At 38.4% G+C, this 15,625-nt stretch overlaps 1 protein-coding gene across 1 annotated transcript; it reads left to right on the top strand.

Moving 5' to 3' along the window:
- Nucleotides 1–14,050: 14,050 nt before the first annotated feature.
- On the top strand, nt 14,051–15,190 carry LOC103680328 (olfactory receptor 2M5-like). The gene has a single exon (XM_040621943.1). The coding sequence runs from the start codon at nt 14,140–14,142 to the stop codon at nt 15,076–15,078; it is 939 nt and encodes a 312-aa protein (XP_040477877.1). The 5' UTR covers nt 14,051–14,139; the 3' UTR covers nt 15,079–15,190.
- Nucleotides 15,191–15,625: the final 435 nt, after the last annotated feature.

Below are 15,625 nucleotides of genomic sequence, written 5' to 3'. Positions count from 1 at the left end.
ACCTAGGGATAAACTTAACCAAAAAAGTGAAAGACCTATGCTCTGAAACTATAAACACTCATGAAAGAAATTGAAGACAACACAAAAAATGGAAAGACATTCCATTTTCATGAATTAGAAGAACAAATACTGTTAAAATGTCTATACCACCCATAGCAATCTACCCATTTCATACAATCCCTATCAAAAAACCAACAGGATTTTTCACAAAGCTAGAGCAAAAAATCCTAAAATTTGTATAGAACCACTAAAGACCCCAAATGGCCAAAATAAACTTAAAAAAGAAGAGCAAAGCTAGAGGCAGCACAATTCTGGATTTCAAGTTGTATCACCAAGTGGTAGTGAACAAAAGAGCCCGGTGCTGGCACAGTAGCCAACTGTGAATAGAGCCCAAATGTCCATTGACAGACGAATGGATAAAGGTGTGTGTGTGTGTGTGTGTGTGTGTGTGTGTGTGTGTGTGTGTGATATAGGAATATTACCCAGCCATCAAAAAGGGTGAAATCTTACTATTTACATCCACATGGATGGAATTTGAGGGTATTATGCTGAGTGAAAAAAAACTCAATCATAGAAAGATAATTATCATATGGTTTCACTTCTACATGGAATTTAAGAAATAGCACAGAGGATCATAGGGAAGGAAAGGAGAGACCTGGGAAGAAATCAAAGAGGGAGACAAACCATGACAGACTCTTAACTATAGGAAACAAACTGAGGGTTGCTGGAGAGGAGTTGGGTGGGCCAGGGGAATGTGGTAGCTGGGTGACGGGCATCAAGGAGGGCACATGATGTGATGAGCCCTGGATGTTGTATGCAACTGATGAGTTACTAAACTCTACATCAGAAACTAATGATGTGCTACATGTTGACTATTTGAATTTAAATTAAAACAAAAAGGACAAAATAGAAAATTCAGAAATGAACCCTCAACTATAAGGTCAATTAAATTTCAACAAAGCAGGAAGACAATCTAATGGCAAAAAGATAGTGTTTTCCACAAATGGTTTTGGGAAAATTGGAAATCAGCATGTGAAAGAAAGAAATGACCATTTTCTTACACTGTGAACAAAAATAAATTCAAAACAGTTTAAAGTATTAAATATAAGATCTGAAAATCTTAGAAGTTAAGACCGACAGCACATTGGACATTGACCATAGCAATATTTTTCTAGATATGTCTCCTGAGGAATAGGAAACAAAAGTAAAAATAAAGTATTGGGGCTACATTAAAATAAAAAGCTTCTGCACAGCAAAGGAATAAATCAACAAAACTATAAGGAAACCTACAAAATAAGAGAAGGTATTTGAAAAAGGCATGTTTGTTAAATGGTTAGTATTCAAAATATATAAGGAATTAATACCATTCAACACCCCAGAATTGATAATTGAATTAAAAATGGGCAGAAGACGTGAACAGACACTTCTTCAAAGAGGGTATACCAATGGTTAACTCCTGGGTGGGGTGGGGGGGATATTCAACACCACTAGCCATCAGGGGAATACAAATCAAAACCACAATGAGATACAACCTTACACCAGTTAGAATGGCCAAAATTAACAAGATAGGAAACAATAAGTTTTGGCAAGGATGTGGGGAAAGGGGAATCCTCTGACACTGTTGGTGGAAATTCAAGCTGGTACAGCCACTCTAGAAAACAGTTTGGATGTTCTTTAAGACCTTAGAAACAGCTACCCTACGACCCAGGAATTGCACTACTTGGTATTTACCAAAAAGACACAGATGTAGTGAAGTGAATGGGCAAATGCATTCATAGCAGGATAGTCCACAAGAGCCAAACTGTGGAAGATGCGGAGATGTCCTTCAAAGATGAATGAATATAGAATATGTGGTTCATATATGCAATGGAATATTACTCAGCCATCAGAAAGGATGAATACTTACCATTTGCATCAAAATGGATGGAACTGGAGGGGATTATGCTAAGTGAAATAAGTCAAGCAGAGAAAGACAATTATTATACAGTTTCACTCATATGTGGATCATAAGGAGTAGCACAGAAGACCACAGGGGAAGGGAGGGAAAACTGAATGGAAAGAAATCAGAGATGGAGACAAACCTTGAGAGACTCTGGACTCCAGGAAACAAACTGAGGGTTACAGAAGGGAGGGGGTGGGGAGATGAGGTAACCAGGTGATGCATATTAAGGGGAGCACATGTTGTAATGAACACTGGATGTTAAAGCAACTAATGAATCATTGAACGTTACATAAAGAACTGATGTACATATGTTGGCTAACGGAAAATAATAATAATAATAATAATAATAATAATAATAAATTTAACTTAAAAATTAAAAAATGGGCAGAAGAAATGAACAACCACTTCCCCAGAGTAGACATACAGATGGTCAACAGAGACATGTAAAGATGGTCAACATCACTCTTCACTCAGGAAATGCAAATCAAAACTACAAATGAAACAGAGGATCATAAGGGAAGGGAGGGCATGAGATCTAATATAAGACAAAATTAGAGAGGAGACAATCCATAAGAGACCCGTTACTCTAGGAATCAAACTGAGGGTTGCAGAAAGGGAAGTGGGTGAGGGGATGGGGTAATTGGGTGATGGGCAATAAGGAGGGCATGTGATGTGATGAGCACTGGGTGTTACAGGCAACTGATGAATTACTGAACTCTGATTAGTCTGAAAGTAATGACACACTATTTGTTAACTAACTTCATTTAAGTACAATTAAATAAATAAAAAGAGAAAATTAAAAAAATAACCATTCAAGCCTCTATCCCTGTACAACAGGATTTGGGTCATCTCTAGTGAACTTGTATGTTTCCATGTGGTGTATTCATTAAGTACTTGAACTGTTTTAGATATATAGTTTTTCACTGAAAGAATATTACATTTGCATACCCGGTAAGATTTAGTACATTGAGATATTTTTAAAATATGTATAAAATGTTTCTGATATGCAAAAGCATTTGGCAATACTATTAGAACATTTGATTTTATAGTATTAAAATTTCATACAGTATTAAAAAAAACTGCAATGAGATATCACCTCACATGAGTCAGAGCAGCTAAAATCAACAACAAAAGATACAACAGATTTTGGTGATGATATGAATGAAAGGGTGCACTTGTGCACTTTTCATAGAAACGCCAATTAGTGCGGACACTGTGGAAAACAGTATGACGGTTCCAGAAAAAATAAAAAATGGAGCTATCCCATGATGCAGTAATTCACACTACTGGGTATTTCCCAAAAGACTACAAAAGCACTAATTCAAATGGATGAATGATCCCACATGTTTGTAACAGCATTATTCTCAATAGATAAATTATGGAAGAAACCCATGTCCATTGGTTGATGAATGGATAAAGGAAAAGTGGTAAATGCATGCAATGGAATATTATTCAGCCATAAAACTAATGAAATTTTGTCATTTGGAATGGCATGGATGGAACTAGAGAGTATAATGCTTAGCAAAAATAGAGAAAGACAAATACCATTAGATTTCACTCACTGGTGGAATTTAAAGAAACAAAACAAAAGAACAAAAGGATAAAAGAGAAAAAAATCAATAATCAGACTTTTATAGAGAAAAAACTGATGGTTAGCAGAGAGGAGGGGATTAGGTGATGGGTAAAATAGGTGATGGCAATTAACGAGTACACTTGTTATGAGCAGTGTGTAATGTGTGTAATGTGTTGAATCACTCACTATATTGTACACGTGAAACTAATAAAACCCTGTATGTTAAAAAAATTATATTTGTTGAGGACCTGAATAGGCATATTTTTTCCAAAGAAGACATCCAGATGGCCAAGAGACCCATGAAAAGATGCTCAACATCTCTAATTCACAGAGCTACAAATCAAAACCAAAATGAGATATTATCTCACACAAGTCACAATATCTAGTATCAAAAAAGAAATTACCAGTGTTGGCAAAGACATGGAAAAAAGGGAAAACTTGTGCACTCTTAATGGGAATGTTAATTGGTGAAATCACTGTGGAAAACAGTGGGGATTTCCTCAAAAAAAATAGAAATATCATCTGATACGAGTCTCTCTACTGGATATTTACCCCCCCCAACAAAGAAATGAAAACACTAATTTGAAAAGATATGTGCAGAGGTGCCTGGGTGGCTCAGTCAGTTAAGTGTCTGCCTTCAGCTCAGGTCATGATCCCAGGGTCCTGGGATGAAGCCCCACATAGGGCTTCCTGCTCTGTGATGTTCCTGCTTCTCCCTCTCCAGACCCACTGCTCATGCTCTCTCTCTCTCTCTCTCTTTCTCAAATAAATACATAAATACATAAAATCTTTTTAAAAAGATATGTGCATCCTCTCCCTTTCTCTTTCTCTCTTCCTCTTCATACATATACCTATAAATGTATGTATCTATGTGTATTTATACACATAGATACATATGCATATGTGTGTATACACACACATGTCCTATTGATTCTGTTTATCAGGGCAACACTAATTCACCAATAAGTTAGAAAATATTTAAAAGGTTAAATCAATAAATTTGAAACACTCACTAAAATTGATATATTTATTAAAAAAGAGGCAAACAATAGTTTATGTGTAAAGAATTTAATTTCATAGAAGCAGTATGTACAAGTGTAGAAGGCATTCTGAAAAAAAAAAGCAGCAGACACAAGGTGTAAGAGAATTCTACTAAATATTTAAAAATTATATTATTCTGGGGTGCCTGTGTGGCTCAATCAGTTAAGCGTCTGCCTTCAGCTCAGGTCATGATCCCAGGGTCCTGGGATTGAGTCCTGCGTCAGGCTCCCTGCTAAACGGGAAACCTGCTTCTCCCTCTGCATCTCCTACTCCCCCTGCTTGTGCTCTCTCTCTCTCTTTCCCTTTCTCTGTCAAATAAATCAATAAACTCTTTAAAAAATAAAAATTAAATTATCCTAATAATTTTTATTACTTCAAGGCATTGAGAGGGAAGAAAAATGTAATTAAATGCATACAATATTGGTATTGAAACTTGACAGACAGCACACAGTATACCGTTAACCAAATTCACACAATGCAATCTATGTTACCTGTTATAAGATGAAAAATACAAGTTTGGTCACATTGAAATAAAAACGTTATGTAGGAAAAAAATCCTTAAGAATGGCAAATGAAAATGAAAAATTGCAAAAAAAGTGTTTAACTTATATCAGACAAGAAATTATGCTTTAATATTTAAAAACTCCTTAAAAATGGGAATTAAAAACCAACTCTATAGAAAAAGGGTAAAGTATTTGAAATGACGGTTCAGGGATATGAAATACACATGACTTTTAAACACTATAAAATAACTAACTAGCTCAGAATAGAAAGTAAAATAATACTATAGTAAAATCACAATGTCTTACAAAATTGAAAAAAAAAGCAAAATTTTAACAATGTAGGTTATTGGTGAGGCTGTGGGACAACAGATACCTTCATACATTGCTAGTAGGAATGCAGTATTATAAAATTTTTATGTAGAGCAATTTGGGAATAATAAGCAGAATTATATACTTACCATTCAGCTCAACATTTACACTTCTGGAACTCTATGTGGAAGTTATACTTGCAAAAATTCAGGACTATTTGTAGTAGCAGTATTTTTTATAACAGCAACAACAACAGAAATCCCAAATATACCTGCCCAATTCCTTTTATTCATGCTCATATCAGGAATGCAATGTTAACACCCTGATCCTAATGCTTTTTCAACTTTTTCCATGATCTTACCAGAATATACTAATATAAATGCACATTTATGGGGGTTCTGGTCCAAGATGGCAACATAGGATTCCCTAGAGCCATGTCCTCCATGGAACACACAAACTCACACCTACTGATAGAGCAATTTCTCCTGAAGAAGACCTGAGGCCTGATTGAAAATCTTTTGCACAAGAAAAGAAAGAATGCCAACATAGAATGGCTAGAGAGATGGAGACATGGTGATAAAGGAATCCCTACTACCAATCCTGCAATTTGCATGGGGAGGGATAGTACTAAGGGAACAATCAAGAGCAGGTTTGTCTGTCCTTGGACACAGAAAAACAAAAATGGCATGGATTGAAAGATAAACTAGTTCATAAATGATCCCGTCCTTGAAATCTGCCAAATGGTAGAAGAGCTGCTAGAACTCTTTCCAGATCAGAGGGGATGGTAAGCAACAAGATTAACACTTCTCTCCACCTTGAAAGTGTAGACCAGTGCATACTCTACATACCTTAGTTGTCCTGCTGCCTCAGTAAACCCTGCAAGACCAGTCCACATCAGCCCTAGCTGTCCCACCAAGGTAACCACAAGGGTGGTGGAAACTGGGCTGCTACTAGTTAGCACTTCAGATTTGCACCGAGGTGACACAAGCACAAAGTACCCCAGAACACTCCATGCCACAACACTTTACCATCAGACAGCTTGGTAGGGCATCCTCAGAGGGCTCTGGGATATTCTGGCTGATGCCTGCTTTGGATCTAGTTGCCCCCCACCCCCAGAAAGTATCCCCTGTGCCAAGTGCCCTAGAAATCCAAGGCCTGTGACAACATCAGTTTTAGCCACTATGTTGGGGCACTCTGTGTGGAACACCCTGGAACACCAACCACAGTTCCTCTCACTGTACCAGGGCACCCACCATGCTAAACACCTTACAACACCCGAGCTTGCACTCAATTTTGCTTCAAGTGTCAACCAGGTCACTCTCAGTGTGCAGAGCTCCAGGCTAACCTGGCTTGCAACCACGTTGTCCTGCAAGGGCACAGTTGTCATGGAGAGTGCGGGGACCATACTGTTCCATGACCATTTTAGGTTTAGCTGTCCTGCCAGGATGATCACTGTACAGAGTGTTCCAAGACCTCCTAAACTATACCAGCCACCCCTCCAGGGCACCTTCTGTCCACAATGTCTGGAATATGAGAGTTTAAATATATTTCAGTTTCAGCTATACTGCCAAGGGTGCCTTTGAGTGTAGAGCCTTGAATCTGCAGCTTGCAGCTACTTTAGTTGCAGCTATCTTGCCAGTGTACCTTTCATAAACAGAGAGATCAAAGACCTCCCAGCCTTCATACCACATCAGCTCTAGGTATTCCACCAATGTGCCTCTTGCACAGAGAACTTGGGGCATCCTGACTTGCACCCATTTCAGAGTCAGCTTTCCTGCTAGTGTGATTTCAAAACATAAAACTCTGGATCAGGAGGGGACCCTGGGTGGCTCCATCATTAAGCATCTGCGTTTGGCTCAGGGCGTGATCCTGGGGTCCTGGGATCGAGCCCCACATCAGGCTTCTCTGTGGAAACCTGCTTCTTCCTCTCCCACTCCCCCTGCTTGTGTTCCCTCTCTTGCTGGCTGTCTCTCTCTGTGTGAAAAAAAAAAAAAAAAACTCTGGGACATGAGTACTTGCAGCCACTCAGATCATCAACAGGGCACCTGCTAAAAGGAAAACCTGAGTACTCCCAGTCCACACTGTCACAACTCCAGTCAGCCACCAAAAGTAACCAAAGCACACAAAGTGTATGTAGGGGATGACCATGCACAAGACCATCACTTCAAGTTTAGGAGAAGTAGCTGTTCAGCCTAATCTATAGAAACAAACACAGAAACTAAAGCAAAATGGAAAGAGAGAGGAACATGCTCCGGAAGGAAAAATAAACAAAGAAACAAACAACAACAACAACAACAACAAAAAAAAAACAAGAAAGAAACCTCAGGAAAATTACTAAGTGAAATGGAGATAAGCAATATGCCTGATAAAGAATTTAAAGTAATGGTTGTGAAGTGGCTCACTGTGCTGGAGACAAGAGTGGACAAACTCAATGAGACCTAGTAGACCTTAATATATATATTAAAAAGAATCAACATCACTCATCATCAGGGAAATGCAGATCAAAGCTACAATGAGATACCACCTCACAGCTGTCAGAATGGCAAAAATCAAAAACTCAATAAACAACAGGAGTTGGCAAAGATGTGGAGAATGGGGTACTTTCTTTCACTGTGGGTGGGAATGCAAGCTGGTGCAGCCGCTCTGGAAAATAGTATGGAGATTCCTCAAAAAGTTAAAAAGAGAAACCCTGTGATCCACCAATTACACTACGGAGTATTTACCCAAAGAACACAAAAACACAAATTCAAAGGGATATATGCACCCCTATGTTTATAACAGCATTTTTTATGATAGAAAAGAAATATATGGAAGCAGCCCAAGTATTCATTGGTTGATGAATCGATAAAGAATATGTGGAATGTAGGGGCACCTGGGGGGCTCAGAGGTTTACGCATCTGCCTTTGGCTCAGGTCATGATGCCAGGCTCATGGTATCAAGCCCCACGTGGGGAATCCCTGCTCAGCGGGGAGCTTGCATCTCCCTCTACCTCTGCCTATCTCTCCTCCTGCTTGTACTCCCTCTCTCTCTCTGTGTTAAGAAAATAAAATATTTTTTAAAAAAGAACATGTGGAATATATATAATAATAAAATATTATTCAGCCATAAAAAACAATGAGTTTGTGCATTTGCAATGACGTGGATAGAGCTAGAGAATACCATGCTATGTGAAATAAGTCAGTCAGAGAAAGACAAATAGCATATGCTTTCACTCATATGTGGAATTTAAAAAACAAAACAAATGATCACAAGGGAAAAAAGAGAGAGTGAAGCAAACCAAGAAACAGACTCTTAAACTACAGAGAACAAACATGATTACCAGTGGAGAGGTGGGTTCAGGGTTGGGTTAAATAGGTGATGGGTATTAAGGAGTGTACTTGTTATGATGAGCACTGGGTGTTGATGTAAGTGTTGTATCACTATATTGTACACCTGAAAGTAATATTATACTACATGTTAACTAACTGAAATTTAAATAAGAAGTTAAAAAATTTCACAGTGAGATATAACCTTCTACCTCTCTGAATGGCTAAAATCACAAGGTTCAAACAAACAAAAAACAAGACCCATTTATGCTGCTTATAAGGGACTCGCCCCAGATCTAAAGACACACACAGACTGTAAGTGAAGGGATGGAAAAACTGTGCAAATGAAAGTTAAAAAATAAAGCTGCCTAAGAACACTTACATCAGACAAAATAGACATTAAAACAAAGACTGTAACATGAGACAACAAGGGCATTACATAATGATAGAGGCATCAATTTAGCAAGAGGATAAAATAATTATAACTATTTATGCACCCACCATCAGAACAGCTAAATACATAAAGCAAATATCAACGCACACTACCCTCTCACCAACAATTTATGAGAATGTACAGTTCCCTGAACCTTGATGAGAACTCGATGAGATCATGAAATAGGGCATAATTGGTAAAGCTTTCATATGCACAGTGAAGTGAATTGGCTTAAATAGAGTTTAACCTTGGACCTTGGTATCATCAACTCAATCATTAACGTAGTAACTACTCAGGTAACTGTCCATTCAGATATGTGTAGCACAGACTGCAGAATACAGGTTCACATGATGATAGGACCTAGGAATACCTTGCTGAGTTGTAACTTTTCCTCATAATTTCCATTACCCCATCTCCATTTTCTGGTTTACAAAGTATGCATTTTCTCAGGTTTGTTTGTTTGCTTTATTTTTTAATAGATCTCATTTATCTGACAGAGAGAGAGCAAGCACAAGCAGGGGATCAGCAGAGGGAGACAGAGAAGCAGGGTCCCCACTGACCAGGGTCCCCAATGTGAAGCTGGATCCTAGGACACTGGGACCATAACCTGAGCTGAAGGAAGATGCTTAACCAACTAAACCACCCAGGTGCCCGTTTCTATTTTTGTTTTGTTTTTATTTTTGTTAAATACACTGTAAATTCAGCTTTCAGAAAAGATCCTTGTCTCAGCCTCTCTCTATCCTTTGCTACAATGATGAGTCCAGGGATGGTGTAGAAGAGAGGCAGAGGTAGGTAAAAATGTTGAATAGATTAGTGGTGGCCTGACTAGTTATCTTGTGAATGGTGGCTATTTTTCTTCAGAGAATAATTACAAAGTCTCAGACCTGATGATACAAATTCATGCTAATTAAAGTCTGGGGACAGAATGTTTCTAGCATATTTCCTCTTGAGGTCATCAATTAGCAAAGGATCTGGATATTGTAATATATGTCCTGTCTCTGACCAGAACCTTAACTTATAGTCACTTCTCATACTAACTGTATGATTTGAGCCAGTCTGATCTGAGAAGATAAATTGAGCCTCTATCTACCCACACCCTCAATCAATTCTTAGTCTTAGCTCAGACATGGGAAAAGAGAACCAACAGCTTCTCACCTAGAGTGCAGCGCCAAAGAAACCCGTGAGTCCAGGCGGCAATCACAAAAGGGAATGACAGAAATTGTGAGGTAGCCATCTTTAACATTTATTCTGGTGCCTGAAGTTTTCCTATATTTAAAAAAAAATCATATAATGACTGTAAAATTTGATTTGCATTAATGATGGTAATTATGGGCTATTAAAATAATTTTGTATCATTTCTGTATATTAACTCTGATGGACAAGGCAGGTAGGATAGTCAAATTATATTGAGAATGTAGATAAGAAAGCTCGTGACTTATTTTCTCTAGTCAAAAAATATGTATTGACACAGAGTGATCTGTAAAACATCCTTGTACGTTTATCCTGTTGTCTATTTGGCTGGTTTAGCACATTGATGTGAAAACATTAAAAAGAGAATTAATTAAAAATTATAGTCAATAAAGCTACATTAATATTAAGACAGAAATTAAAATAGATGATTATCCTATGATCCAACATACTTTTTTAAAGTTGATTTGTATATGTGTAGTTACATAAGCATCACCATATCAGGCAGTCTCTTAGAATTTATACTGTCTACTCTAACTGTTCTTTTTTTTTTTTTTTTTTTTTTCAGTAAACATGTGGAAGGCCATGCTAAATCCAAAGCCATCATGGATGGGGTCATGATTTGATCTGATTTATTTTCTCTTTCTCTCTCAACAGGGGTGAGGAGAAGTGACAGACAAGTATTCCACCCCCCCACACACACACAATTAGTGAGCTGTTTTGGCATCAGAGGGAGGGATGGAGTTGTTCTCATGGATGACACCTCTGATTCAGGGTTATCAGGACTACTCTGAAGCTTAACACAGGCAACGCTGATCTCTAAAGAGGTAAGAACTGGACAGCCAGACAGCCACCCAGGGTATGGAGTGTCCAATCCCTCTCTATTCTGCTGGGTCTGTGGGAGAGAGGCTACAATCACTGGAGATATCTCATGAAGATTGCCGGACACCATAACAACTACCTCCTCATTGCCAGGTGGGCTAGAAGTTGCCAAGCCATATTGATTGTTTATTCCAAGAGAGATGGTACAACACAGATGTGCTTAACTCTACCTGTTTTTTGGATCTAAACCTCTCAAGGAAAGGGACAAGCACCCAGAAGAAACCACAGGTACAAAGGAAAGGCTCAATGCATGGACTGTGGTAATTGAAGATATAAATATATTTTCTGAGAATATATCTGTGTTACACGCTATCGAAGCATTTTGGTTTCCTGAAGAATTTCTACTCTTCTGCTTTTTAAGACTTGACTGAAGCTTCTCTTATAATATTCCAGGCCCCATTCCAGTATGGTGTGGTTCAGGAATTTGTATTTATGTTTTGGTTTTTTTTTTTTTTTTTTTTTAAGAATTGCACCTTCTTTCTTTTTTCTTTCTTTCTTTCTTTCTTTCTTTCTTTCTTTCTTTCTTTCTTTCTTTCTTCTTTCTTTCTCTTTCTTTCTTTCTTTCTTTCTTTCTTTCTTTTCTTTCTTCTTTCCTTCCTTCCCTCTGAGAGACAGAGAGAGAGAGAGAGAGAGAGAGAGAGAGGGAGCACACAAGCAAAGGGGAGGGGCAGAGGGAGTGGGCAAAGTAGACTCTCCATTGAACAGGGAACCTGACTCTGGGCTTCATCCCAGAACTAAGAGATCATGACCAGAGCTGAAGGCAGACACTTAACCAACTGAGCCACCCAGGCACCCCAGCAATCTGTATTTTTATAGTAGTCTTCTTTGATTCTGATGAGCAGATAACTTTGAGAAACAGTCTTTGGTACATCAGGGGCAGGCCCTAGAATCAGATTGCCAGGGTTACCTCGTGGTTCTTCTGCCATTGGGAAATTACCCAATGTCTCTCAGCTCCACAGCTCTTATTGGTTAAATAGGGGTACAATTATTTGTATTAATTTATTCTTATTTTGTTTGTTTTTTTAAGTTTTTATTTAAAGCCCAGTTAATTAACACACATTATTAGTTTCAGGTGTACAATATAGTGATTCAACTCTTACGTACAAACACTCAGTGCTCAGCATAACAAGTGTACCCTTTAATCCCCATCACCATTTAACTCATCACCCCTGGTAACTATAAATTTGTTCCCTATAGTTGAGTCTGTTTATTGGTTTGCCTCTCTCTCTCTCTCTTTTATTTTTCCTTGATTCATTTGTTTTGTTTCTTAAAATCCACATATGAGTGAAGTCATATGACATTTGCCTTTCTCTGACTGACTTATTCCACTTAGCATAGTACTCTCTAGATCCATCCACGTCCTTGGAAAGGGCGATAATTCATTATGTTTTATGGCTGAGTAATATTCCAGTGTGTGTGTGTGTGTGTGTGTGTGTGTGTGTGTGTGTGTGTATTACATCTTTATCCATTCATTAGTCAATGGGCCCTTGGGCTATTTCAAAAGTCTGGCTAATGTAGTTAATGCTACTATAAGCATTGGGGTGCACGTATCCTTTTGAATTAGTATTTTTATATTCTTTGCGTAATTACCTGGAACACCAATTGCTAGATTATATTCCTTGGGTAATTACCTAGAACTCCAATTGCTGGATTTATGGTAGTTCTATTTTTAACTTTTGAGGAACCCCCATACTCTTTTCCACAGTGGCTGCAACAGTTTCCATTCTCACCAACAGTGTAAGAGGGTTGCCTTTTCTCCACATTCTTGCCAAAGCCAGCTATTTCTTGTATTATTGATTTTTGCCATTCTGATAGGTGTAATGTGATATTTCATTGCAAATTTAATTTCTATTTCCTCAATGATCCCTGATGATATTAAACATCTTTTCATGTATCTGTTGGCCATCTTTGGGATGTCTTCTTTGGAAAAACTTCTCTTCAAGTCATTTACCCATTTTTAAATTGTATCATTCAGTTTTGGGGTGTTGACTTTTATAAGTTCTTTATATATAGTCACCATAGAGGACATCATTAGTTTTTGATGTAGTGTTCCATGATTCACTGTTTTCCTATAACACCCAGTGCTCCATGCAGTATGTGCCCTCCTTAATACCCATCACTGGGCTAGCCCATCCTCCCAACCCCCTCCCCTCTAAAACCCTCAGTTTGTTTCCCAGAGTCCATAGTCTCTTGTGGTACATTTTCCCCTCTGTATACCCTACCCCATTCATTTTTCCCTTCTTCTCTTACTGATCTTCCTGCTATTCCTCATGTTCCAAAAAATGAATGAAACCATATGATAATTTTCTTTTCTATGTAGCTTATTTCACTTAGCACAATGTCCTCCAGTACCGTCCATGTTGCTGCAAATGTTGGGTAATCATTTTTTCTGATGGCTGAGTAATATTCCATTATATATATGCACCACAACTTCTTTATCCATTCATCTGTTGAAGGGCATCTCAGCTCCTTCCACAGTTTGGCTACTGTGGACAATGCTGCTATGAACACTGGGGTGAAGATGGCCATTCTCTTCACTATGTCTGTATCATTTACCCCAGTACTGAAAATACTGGGTCATAGGATAGCTCTATTTTTAACTTTTTGAGCAACCCCCACACTGTTTTCCAAAGGAGCTGTACCAACTTGCATTCCCATCAACAGTGTAAGAGGGTTACGCTTTCTCCACATTCTCTCCAATATTTGTTGGTTCTTGCCTTTATATGAAAATACCTCTAATACATAAAGTTATTGGAATGCATTTAATATGTACACTCTGGTATCTAAAAGCCCATTAAATCACAGATAGGGAATATAGAAAAAAAATAGTAAGAACTGATTCAAGTGATCCTGGGTGAGTATTTTTATATTTGCCATTATTCTTAAACATTAACAAGAAACTGCTTCACTTCTATGATAATTTTAATAAATCTCTTCTCTTTCTGTTATCATTAGACAGAGCCATGAGTACTGGTAACAAGACAGAAACCAAAGATTTCATTCTCCTTGGTATCGACCCTGAATTTAAACACATCACAGCCATGGTCTCAATCATTCTCCTGATCTACATGGCTTCTTTCATTGGCAACACTCTTCTGATCTTCCTCATTTGGTTATATTCCCATCTCCACACCCCCATGTACTTCCTTCTCAGTCAGCTTTCTTTGATGGACATAACTTTGACCTCTAGCATTGTCCCCAAGATGGCGGCCAACTTCTTCTCTGGATGGCGGAGCATATCATTCCTGGCTTGTGGGACTCAAATTTTCTTCTCCCTGACTGTGGCCATTGCAGAATGCATCCTTATAACTCTCATGTGCTTTGATCGTTATGTGGCTATATGTGAACCTCTCCGATACCCAATCATTATCAATCCTAGGGTTTGCTTACAGATGATTGCCATGTCTTGGGCTGGAGGGGCACTTACTTCACTAGGCCACACTGCTTTTACCTTGCATTTTAATATCTGTAGCCCCAGAGAGATTCCCCACTTCTTCTGTGAAGTCATGGCTGTGCTTAGGATCGTCTGTGAGGATATCTCAGTCTATGAGAAGGCAGTGGTCATAACAAGCATCCTTGTTCTGCTGCTGCCCTTATCTCTCATCTTGGCTTCCTATGTTGTCATCTTCCTTGCTGTACTCCGAATGAACTCCCCAGAGGGCAGGAACAAGGCTCTAGCCACCTGTTCCTCTCATCTCTGTGTGGTGGGTCTCTATTTTGGTCCAGGTATGTGCATCTACATGAGACCCGGTTCTGCCCATACTCCAAAGTTGAATCAGGGTCTTTTTCTGTTTGGACCTATCTTCACTCCACTCTTAAACCCTCTTGCCTACAGTCTTAGGAATAAGGAAGTTCTAAGTGCACTGAAAATGTTAATGGGGATGTGTCAGTCCACCAGGTAAATGGCAGAAATCCCACTGTCACTCATAGGCAAAACAGAGATGCACCAGCAAAGGGACATTTTGTCAGTTAAAAAAATAGTAATAATAATAATCCCTTCAAGATCCTGGGAAAGTCCACTCACTTCACTGGGTTTATCTGCTGGAAAAAAAAAAGTTTATCCTTTCTTTCTCCATCTTAGAATTTATTTCTGATGGTTCTAGATGATGTGCTGATAAAGGTCAACGATCTTCATGATTCATACTTGATGGTAATGTGCACTTTAGCATTTCCAACACATTCCTGTTGATTCCATGAAAAAAGTCAGTGTCTGCATCCCAAGAATGAAAAAAAAAATCACCAAGCACATAGAAACCTCAGGATAATTTCGTGTAAAATTAATTAATGGGCATGATGATAAATCATCATGAATCAATGAAATTTAGCAGTGTTGTTTGTTCTGTCTATCTAACAGGACTATTAATTCCTCTTACTACTGTGAAAATAGTCTTCATTCTATGTCAGTGCTTCCAAAGAGTGGTTGTCTGATCACTTGCATTAGAATCATTT

Source organism: Ursus maritimus, unplaced genomic scaffold, assembly GCF_017311325.1.
Source record: "Ursus maritimus isolate PB19 unplaced genomic scaffold, ASM1731132v1 scaffold_5, whole genome shotgun sequence".
Classification (NCBI taxonomy): Eukaryota; Metazoa; Chordata; class Mammalia; order Carnivora; family Ursidae; genus Ursus; species Ursus maritimus.
The sequence above is the reverse complement of the archived record's forward strand: the minus strand, read 5'-3'. Positions and strand labels throughout refer to the sequence as shown.